Source organism: Lutra lutra, chromosome 7 (genome assembly GCF_902655055.1).
Source record: "Lutra lutra chromosome 7, mLutLut1.2, whole genome shotgun sequence".
Lineage (NCBI taxonomy): Eukaryota > Metazoa > Chordata > Mammalia > Carnivora > Mustelidae > Lutra > Lutra lutra.
The window spans coordinates 52,880,569-52,891,707 of NC_062284.1; the positions used below are offsets into that span (position 1 = coordinate 52,880,569).

General features: G+C 35.8%; 1 protein-coding gene across 2 annotated transcripts; it reads right to left on the reverse strand.

Moving 5' to 3' along the window:
* Nucleotides 1-1,873: 1,873 nt before the first annotated feature.
* On the reverse strand, nt 1,874-9,056 carry LOC125104887 (olfactory receptor 4F3/4F16/4F29-like). 2 transcript variants are annotated; one of them, XM_047737790.1, is made up of 2 exons: nt 8,150-9,056; nt 1,874-1,890 (listed from the first exon to the last, which is right to left on the reverse strand). In XM_047737790.1, the coding sequence occupies exons 1-2, from the start codon at nt 9,054-9,056 to the stop codon at nt 1,874-1,876; spliced, it is 924 nt and encodes a 307-aa protein (XP_047593746.1). The 2 variants fall into 2 exon arrangements, with proteins under 2 accessions (XP_047593746.1, XP_047593745.1); XM_047737789.1 differs by lacking the exon at nt 1,874-1,890 and having other exon boundaries at nt 8,118-9,056.
* Nucleotides 9,057-11,139: the final 2,083 nt, after the last annotated feature.

The window sequence follows — 11,139 nt, forward strand, 5'->3', positions numbered from 1 at the left end:
ATCAAACTAAATACCCCAAAACCAAATAATCCAGTTATGAAATGGGCAGAGGACATGAATAGACATTTTTCCAAAGACATACAGATGGCTAATAGGCATATGAAAAGATGTTCAACATCACTCATCATCAGGGATATACAAATCAAAATCATGATGAGATACCCCCTTACACCTACTAGAATGGCTAAAATTAAGAACCCAGGAAACAACAGATGTTGATGAGAATGTGGATAAAGAGGAGCCCTTTTGCACTATTGGTGGGAATGCAAACTGGTGCAGCCACTCAGGAAAACAGTATGGAGTTTCCTTAAAAAATTAAAAATAGAACTACCCTATGACCCAGCAATTGCATTACTAGGTATTTACCCAAAGTGTACAAAAATACAGATTCAAAGGGGTAGTACATGCCCCCCAATATAGCATTATCAACCAAACTATGGGGAAAGCCCAAATGCCCATTGACTGGTGAATAGAAAAAGAAAAAGTGATATAGGGGTGCGTAGGTGGCTCAGTTTGTTAAGCATCTGCCTTTAGCTCAGGTCATGATGCCAGGGTCCTCGGATTGAATCCTGTGTCTGGCTCCCTGCTCAGTGAAGAGTCTCCTTCTCCCTCTGCACCCTGCCCCCTCACGTTCTCTCTCACTCTCTCTCAAATAAACAAAAATCTTAAAAAAAAAAAAAAAAGTGACATACATACAAACACACACACACAATGAAATGTTACTCAGCCATCAGAAACAATGAAATCTTGCCATTTGCAACAACATGGCTGAAGCTAGACTGTATTATACTAAGTGAAATCAGTCAGTTCAGAAAGAGATATACCATAGGATTTCATTCATATGTGGAATTTAAAAAAAAACAGAGGAACACAGGGGAAGGAAAATGGAAAAAAGAGAGGGAAGCAAACCAGAAGAGACTATTAATGATGAGAAAAAACTGAAGGTTGATGGAAGGAGGTGGGTGGTGTGGAATGGATAAATGGGTGATAGGTATTAAGGAGGGCACTTGTTACGATGAGCACTGGGTGTTTATGGAAGTGATGAACCATTAAATTTAAATAATTAGTTAAAAATAAAGCAATCAAATTAATCATAAAAATAAATAAATTTTTAATAATAATAATAAATAAATAAATAAAAATAAATAAATAAATGTATCAATGTCTTGCTCATACTTCTAACCTGTATATCAGGCTCACTTATCCAAATACCTACTTTACATTTCCACTTGGATATCCAGAAAGCATCTTCAATGAAACGTGCACACAACTGAGCTCCTACTTTAACCTCCTCCTTCATCTATTTTTTTTAATTATTTTATTTTATTTTATTTCTTTATTTTTTTTAAATATTTTATTTATTTATTTGACAGACAGAGATCACAAGTAGGCAGAGAGGCAGGCAGAGAGAGGGCGGGGGGGGAGAAGCAGGCTTTCTACTGAGCAGAGGGCCCGATGCGGGGCTTGATCCCAGGACCCTGAGATCATGACCTGAGCCGAAAGCAGAGGCTTAACCCACTGAGCCATCCAGGCTCCTCTAACCTCCTCCTTCATCTTAAGTGATTACAAATCCATCTCTCCAACTGCTTATGTCAAAAAACTTGGGAATCACTTCTCTAAAATTCGATATCCATTAAATGGCAAATTTTGTTAGCTAACCCTTCAAAATCTCATCATTTCTTACTATTTGCATTGCTACCCAAACCACAAGTTCCCTTAATCTTCCCTTAAACTGCAACACAGTAGTAACTTACCGCTACTTAGACCATTGTACCACTTTTCCTAGACTATTCTTAGCAAGACACTAGACATAAAGTTAATTTTACTTTTCCTTTTTTTTTTTTTTTCAATTTACTTTAAAAAAATTCAATTTTCAGTGCAGGGCTTGAACTCAAAACCCTGAGATCAAGACCTGAGATCAAGAATCAGATCCTCAATGGACTGAGCCACCTAGATGCCCCAAAGTTAATTTTATTTTTTTTAAAGATTTTATTTATTTATTTGACAGAGAGAGATCACAAGCAGGCAGAGAGGCAGGCAGAGAGAGAGGAGGAAGCAGGCTCCCTGCTGAGCAGAGAGCCCGACGCGGGGCTCGATCCCAGGACCCTGAGATCATGACCCGAGCCGAAGGCAGTGGCTTAACCCACTGAGCCACCCAGGCGCCCCCAAAGTTAATTTTAAATGTAAATGATACCATGTCACCTCTCTATTCAGAATCCTCCAATGATCCCCCTTTCCCAGAGTAAAAGGCAAATATGTTACAATGATTTACAGAATCCTGTATGACTTGGCCCCACTTTACCTCCATGAATAGTCTCCTACTATTTTCCCTCTTATACTGACAAAGTCACACGCCTTCTTGCTGTTTCTTGAATACAATGAAGCACGTTAGACCTTTGTACTGACTATCCTCTTGGCCTGGGATGCTCTTCTCCCTGATATTTAATTAATAATCCACTGACATAAAAAAGTCAGTGGATTATTATATATATAATATTTTAATATTATAATATTATATATTTCATATATTATATATAATATGTATAATAAAAATATATAATAAAATATAATATATAATATATTGGTATATTAATATATAATATAAATATATTAGTACATATTATATATAAAATATATAATATATTATATACAATTATAATAAAATACATTAAAATATATTGTTATTTTATTATATTAATATTATAATATTTATATATCCACTAAATATATTAATCCACTGACATATATATATACACATTTATATATATATATATATATATATATATATATATATATATATAAAATCCACTTCCCAAGGATGCCTACACCCTGACTACCCTATTCAGAAGTGCAACTCACTTCCCAAATCTCTGGAGTTTCAGATTCACCTTAACCTCTTCTATTATACTGGTAGTGCACTTATTTCTATTTAACTTACTATAGTACTTGTTTATTTGGCTTATTATTTATTGTCTAGATAGCTCCACAATGTTAGGAATTTTATATACACATATAAAAAATATATATATTATATATAATATTTTATATATATATGTTAAATACATATATTTTTTAACTGAGCTATTCCAAAAGCCTGCAATAATGGCTGGCACTTGGTATTTGCTGCATAAATGAAAAATTGAAAAGGGGAGTGTAGGGAAAAGGTAAGGGAGAGGATGAGATGCACTCCTGGGTTTCTTGTTTTCATGACTGGATAGATTAACAGTGGAAGAAGACACAGTTTTAAGTGATGATCATAAGGCTCATTTTGCATTTATTCAGTCAAAGGATGTATGAAAGACACCGGAAGATATATTACATATGAATCTGGGATCTCAGAAGAGACAGGACTATGTTTTATATAATAGTGTGATAGAAAATGATTACAGATCAGAAGAGAAATGATTATTCACCAAATGGTATGAAGAAAATTAAAAAGCAAATTTGAGAAATTTAGATCCTCTTCTATTATTTCCACTAAAAATAATTTTCAGGTGGATAAAATATTTTAGAAACACATGTTCAGGGGCACGTGGATGGCTCAGTCATTATGCATCTGCCTTCGGCTCAGGTCATGATCCCAGGGTCCTGGGATCGAGCCCCACATTGGGCTCCCTGCTCGGTGGGAAGCCTGCTTCTCCCTCTCCCACTCCCCCTGCTTATGTTCACTCTCTTGCTGTATCTCTTGTCAAATAAATAAATAAAATCTTAAAAAAAAAAAAGAAAGACATACATGTTCACGGATATTCTTTAGGCATTAGAATGGAAAAGGACCAAGAATAAAACTTAGTCATAATAAAGAATAAAACTATACTATAAAGCCACAATTTTAAAACTCCATGAAGTTGGGGTGATGGAAATCATTACTTTCATGTTGCAGAATATGATAGCTAAAATTAAAAAGAAAACAACAAATTGGGGGAAATATTTTGAACACAAATATGATAACAAAGGAGTTAATGTCCTCAACATATATGTGAAACTGACAGAACTAATATTCTATATATGAAGATGGGGAGGAAGAACATCTCAGCAAACACTCTACTTCAAATAAGAAAAAATATGCGACTATTTTTTGCCTGCCCTAAATCACTTTTTCCCTTTCACTGATGGTTGCTCCCCATCTCCTCCATTTGGGAAATGCTCCTCCTCAAATTCATGTAGTTCTTTGGAGGATCTCGGCCAGAATATGTTGGCCCCTACACACTGGGGTGGGCATGTGATCCAGACCCAGCCTATGGAAGACCCATCACAGTTAGAATCAATCAAAACAATGCCAGTTAGGATCCTTTCACTGGGTTTTAATACAGAGCTGAGAAAGAAAACTTTTCCCTCTTCTATGAGGTTGCTCTGCTGGAATGACTTAAACTTGGGAGTTATTTGCAGCCTCTCCTTTCTCCCAACACCATACAAAAAGAAAATGAGATTAAGGTACAGAGACAGAGTTAAAAGAGAGAGGGAAGAGAGAAAGAAAGAGAGAGAGCAGCAAGAGAAAGGGAGTGAATGAGAGAGAAAATCTGAGAGTGTAAAATTGAGTGAACCCCTGGAGTCCATGTGGCTGATGCCACTCTTGGACATACCAATAACCTGAGTCAATAAATTCCTTTCTTTTTTAATTATTTTTATTAAATATAATATATTATTTGCCCCAGGAGTACAGGTCTGTGAATCATCAGGCTTACACATTTCACAGCACTCACCGTAGCACATATCCTCCCCAATGTCCATAACCCAACCACCCTCTCCCTAGGCAACCCCCCCCAGCAACCCTCAGTTTGTTTTGTGAGATTAAGAGTCTCTTATGGTTTATCTCCCTCCCGATCCTATCTTGTTGCATTTTTTTCCTTCCCTACCCCTCACAACCCCCCAGTCTACCTCACAATTCCTTTTTTATCAAATTCCTCAATTCCTTTTTTATCTGGAGTGCCTTGGTGGCTCAGTTGGTTTAGTGTCTGCCTTTGGCTCAGGTCATTATCTCAGGGTCCTGGGAACAAACCCTAATTTGGGTTCCCCACTCAGCAGGGGGTCTGCTTCTCCCTCTGCCCCTCCTTCCACTCATGTGTTCAAGCTCTCTCTCTCTCTCTCTCCCACTCAAATAAATAAAATCTTTAAAAATAAAATATCTTTTTTTATTAATATGGTCTTAAAATTTGCCACCTTAAGCAGTTTTAGGTGTATGGTTCGAGTGTTAAATGCATTAACATTGTTGTAAAACATCTCTAGATCTTTTTCCTTTTGCAAGACTAAAACTATCCTTTTTTTTTTTTTTAGTTCTTTTAAACTAGTTTTGACTGAATTCCTGACACATGTAATTCAAAGAGTTCAGGTAAATTACAATATTTGAAAAATTACAAGCATACATAAATTGAAGAAGTCCAGAAAAAGATTTTATCTTTTTTGTCTCTTAAACTGGCAAATATTTTTAATAAATGGTCATATTCAGTACTTTGGGAGGGGTACTAAAGTGGATATACTTCTTAGCAGGTAAAAATCTTTGGGGGGAAATGATAATGTGAATAAAGAGTTTAAAAGATTATGATCCCCTATTAACTCCAAATATATCAATCTATAAATATAGGAAGAAATCTGAAATATAGACAATATATATGCAAGATTTTCAAGACAGAGTAAAAATTTAAAGATAATCTAATTGGCCAATGCTGGAGGAATAACAAATATGATACAGTCGTGTAATGCAATACTAAATTATTAAATAATTAATATTATTACAAAATAATTTTATTTTGTACCCCAATATTCAATAATGTGAATAACTTCTCAGCATATAATAATCATCAAAAAGGATAAAAATGCAGAGACCATTAAATCCCTATTTTGTAAATATATGTTATTTAGATATAGAAAAACACTAGAAATAAGTATACCAAGATATTACTACTAATTATCTCTACATGGTGATTTTATGGATGGTTTCTATTTTATCATCTCTAATTTACACATACATTTTTCTTTATTAGAAGAATTTTATTTTATTAAAGAAAAATAATATTTTCTTAAATAAATAATAAAACATAAAGGAGTCCACATTAGAAGTAATGGAAAATAAAATATTCCTAGAACCAGAGATGTGTTTATCAGTATTCTTTTGATTATAAATGACAGAACTGCACCTTAAATGGACTTAAGCAAGAGGGTTAATGTATAATGTATAATGTAATGTACCATTTATTCACTCAGCTGGTAACCAAACTAATTGGAGGGCAAGAATGAAGCTAAATGCTCAAGGCAGCTGGAACCAAGAAACTGATTACCAAGCTTCTGTCTTTAAAACTTACATCTTCTCCCACATAACTTTTTTCAGTATCCCAGACTTGATTTTTGACAGCAGGAAATATGATTGCCAGAAGTTTCTACAAATACAGCTCCAAAAGGGATTTAGTTTGGTTTCACTCTATTCTCAAATCCCTGGGGAAAAGCTCAGATTCGGCCCATCTTGGTCAGAGGCTCATAACTATACCCTTTAACTGTGGCTAAGAGATGTGCATTATGACTGGTTCAGAAGCCCAACCTCTGACCAATAGTTGGGGTTAAAGAAGTAGGATTTACCTATTATGTTCATAATCATACTACATGGTTACTGCAAGAAAAAGCTACATTTACAAGAGAAGGAAGTTGCTGATTTGAGCAAACAACAGACTAGATGTCCACTAAAAGTAGTTGTTTCTTCAGAGTAAAAAGAATGACCTTTAAAAGTAGATGATACAGAAAACCTTTTGGCACTACGAAGTTGAAGAATGTATCTGCTAATAGATACAGACCTGAGAAAAAAGCAGAAAGACAAAAGACTAGGAGGGGTAGGCCATTTTCTAAATCTATGTAATCATGTAAACAGTGAGGAATCTGGGAATCCCTGCTGGAGCTATTAAATGTTATTTAATCAGTGAAAGAGAAAACTGAGTGGAATTTCCATTTTAAAAACATGGCTTCCAAATAAATTTTAGGGAAATTGAGCATAAGTGGTAGCAAGTAAACTGGTAATATATGTATTGGTTTTCCAAGTGTCCAACAGAGGGCTCAAAAAAATGAATGAATTATATAAGAACAATGGAAATCAAAAGAAGTATATAAATTAACAAGTGAGATACAATATGAGGTAAATAATAACCATTTATAAGACAATAGGAATATTGATAAACTGGTTAAGATGTATGGAGTATGTGTAAGGATATATACGGTTAAAGAGTTATTTGCACTACACCGCTGAGAAGGAGCCTTGGTTCCTCTTTATTGAAATGGATAGGAACTGGAATTTCTAAATCTGTGTACATAAATCCCACATTCTGAGAGAAGAGAATACAATCACATATATAAAGCCTTCCAAACTAAAATTTAGCTTGTAATGACTCAAATCATGTAAATGCAACGGGAATAGTATTGTGACATCAGAAGAAAAAGGAAGAAACTGGCTATTTACAAATGAAAGTAAGAATGAATCTTAAAGAACACAGGGGTTAGACAACCTGAAACATAGTACAAACAAAAGTCAAAAGTTAAGTCTTGTGAGACCAGCCAGAAAGGTGGTCTGGTCTAAGGATCCTATGTCATCAAAATCTGACATGATTAAATATTTGAATAATCCATCTAACTCCTCCTACTCTGATTCCCTACTCATTAATGTCCTTTTCATCACCTGACTTCTCAGAAATTTCCCTATAATCAAACAGTAAGTTAGGTTTTCATGACAGTTCAGACCACTTTACTAATTTTTAACAGCAAATTGATAGACTGCCATCTTGATATACATATATTTGTATCAGTGCCAAAATATTTAGTGTCAATAGCAAGCATTCCCTTATATAACCCACTTGGATATTGACGAGATTCAATTTTGAATTCTAGACCATAGTAAATTCATCAAGGTAATGTCTCCTGAGAGACAAACAATTGCCCTTCTCTGGAAGATACTTTTTATCACACCACACACTTCCTCCAACCAGAGGCAGCAACACAATTTCTCAGTTAAGATTCTTAAAGAACCATACTATTTTCATCTGGAACACCTAAACAGTAATAAGATACCTGAAAACTGATACTGAAACCATAGAAATTTAACGTTATCTCAAGTCAGTAAGGAAACTCCCTAATACTTTTGTCATTTACGAAATCCTTCTATAAGCAATAAATTGACTACATACTTTCTTCATTGCCACTTTCATTTCTTTGTTCCTAAATGTATAGATGACTGAATTTAAAAAGGGAGTAAGAACTGCATCAAAAACAGCAAGAAATTTGTCTAAGTGTGATGTGGGGTGAGGCCAGATATACACAAAGATGCAAGGACCAAAGAACAAAATCACCACCATGACATGAGTTGACAAAGTGGAAAGGGCCTTGGATGAGCCTCTTGAGGAGTGTTTCCAAACAGTGATCAGGATAAAGCTGTAGGAGACAATCAATATGAAGAATGATCCCAGAGATATAAACCCACTGTTGGCTATGACCATGAACTCTAAACTGTAGGTATCTGTGCAGGCAAGTTTGAGGAACCGAGGGAAGTCACAGTAAAAGCTGTCTAATAAATTAGGGCCACAGAATGGCAATTTTATAACAAAAAGCAGTTGAATCGCAGAGTGGATCAAGCCAATTACCCATGCAGCGACCAGAAGCAAAATACACATTTTTAGGTTCATAATAGTCAAATAGTGCAGAGGCTTACATATGGCAACATATCTGTCAAAAGCCATGGCAATGAGCAGCACCATCTCCACACCACCAATGACGTGAAGAAAGAAGATTTGAGTGATACAGCCACCAAAGGAGATGACTTTACGCTTTCTAAAAAGATCATAAATCATCTTGGGAGAAATGACAGAAGAAACCCCCAGGTCAATGAAGGAGAGGTTGGCCAACAGAAAGTACATGGGGGAGTGCAAGTGAGGGTCAGAAGCCACAGTGAAGATGATGAGGGAGTTTCCCAACATGCTTGCCACATAAAACATGGAGGAGAAAACAAAGAGAATAAGTTGGATCTCCCAGGAGTTGGCGAGTCCCAGGAACACAAACTCTGACACCACAGAATGATTCATGCCATCCATTACTTTATCAGCTAGAATGTTTCCAGATAAAAGAAAATAAAAAGGAATCTAAAATAAGAATGTTAATAAAGTTCTATATTACAATGATTAATTATTCAAGGATATTAACACTGTGAAGAATATCCCCTCAATTCCCTCACAGGGCCATTATTAAATAAGCATTTTACCTGGTATCACCTAAAGCAGTTGCATCACTTACATATGCAACATCCCTAACACCATGGCTTCCAGGGCTATTCATCTATAAAAGAGAAAATGAAGCAAATATGAAAACATTTTACATGCACATAGCAAGGATTGGGAGGGGTAGGGAAGGTAGTATAGTAAAAAACAATGAGAAAAAGAAAGAGGAGGTAAGAAAGATGGCATTTGCCAGACTTCACTGGTACTCTTTTAATTGTTCATAGAAAATTCTTCAGCCATTCAAGTTGTCTCATTTCTTTCCCTTGTTAATCTCAGGCACATAATATGTCTCTTATAGTCATACTTATACCACTATCTATAATCATATTTGCAATTCACACAATGCCCACAGGGTAACAGTGAGCGTAAGAGAACCAGGCATAGGGTACAGAGGTTATTCAAGAGTATGACAGGATTGAGGCAAGCATAGATTAGATATTAATGGCACAGAGTATTTGCATGGGCACCCAGAAAGTATAAGTACCTAGTAGGATGGTTAGCAGCCAGGACATGACCAGAAGTACAAGAATGAAGGGGGTATTATGGGAAGTTAAGGAAGCCAGTTTATCTGTCCAGATTCTTCAAAATCTCTGAAGTTTGTGAGCCTTGGTTATAGCTATTGGAGCCCTAAGCTTTTGGAATTTGCTGGGGATGAAGAAATGCACACTAACGGTGTAATTGCCATGTAACTATTGACTCTCTCCTATCCCATCATCAGCCTTAGCCCCTTTTATCCCTCTTATCTCATCTCTCTGCTTCAAATCCTCAAGTCTCTGGGATCCAATGACAAGTCTGACTATTCCCTAGCCTAATTCTGGGTGACCACATGACTCTCTCTAGTTATTACCCAGTTTGTTTGGTTTTTTTTTTTTTGCAAAGGATACAATGTTACCCCATGGAAGATATATTCTCTTGCCTGTAGGTCCAACAGTTCTGTTTTGTGTGTCTCAAACCCTCTTGTTCCCATAATATTTAGAAATGCTACTAAAAGGTACAGTGATCTGAGGAGATAGGTTGCAGAATAAAAAGTAAAGGGCTGGTAAATAAAGGTACATAAATGCACAAAAAGCCTCACACCCGGAACTGAAAGGAAAGGGCAAGAGAAACCCAGAAATAGAAAAAAAAAAATGGATCCCAAAGCTTTGTCTTTTATTATGTGTATTTATATATGCACATATACATTCATCTCAGTTGTACATGATGAGTGAAATCAGTCATAAAAATATTATCTCACAAATCTCATGAGTGATTACCTACTTCAAATTAATCACTTGCAAATGAGAAAACAGGGGCACCTGGGTGGCTCAGTTCGCTAAGTGTCTACCTTCAGCTCAGGTCATAATCCCAAGGTCCTGGGATCAAGCCCCGCATCACATAGGGCTCTCTACTCAGAGTCTGCTTCTCCCTCTGCCATCCCCTGCTGGTTCTCTCTCTCTCTCCCTCTTTCTCTCTCAAATAAATAAAAATAAAATATTTTTTTAAAAGGAGAAAACAGTAGTCTAGTGAGGAACAAACAACTAGTAATAGACAGAGAATCTGGGTTTTCTAGTCCACATATGGCTTCAGATTCCACATGCGAGAAAAATCATAAAGTTGGGAGGAGACATGCAAACCTGGATCTACTCAGCCCAAAATCAAAGCCACTAGTTACATATGGTTATTAAATGAAACTAAAATCTATTTCCTTAGTTGTACTAGTCACATTTCAGGTGCTCAATAGCCTCATCTAGCTAGTGGTTATGGATAGAAGAGTGGAATATAGAACATTTCCAATCACTACTGATCCCTCAAAGGTAAATCAAAATCCCATTTCCTCCATGAAAATTCTCCTAGTAACTCTACTTCATATGTATCTCTTCTCTTATTCCTAAAAGTCAGGAAACTTAAATTTTAATTGAAA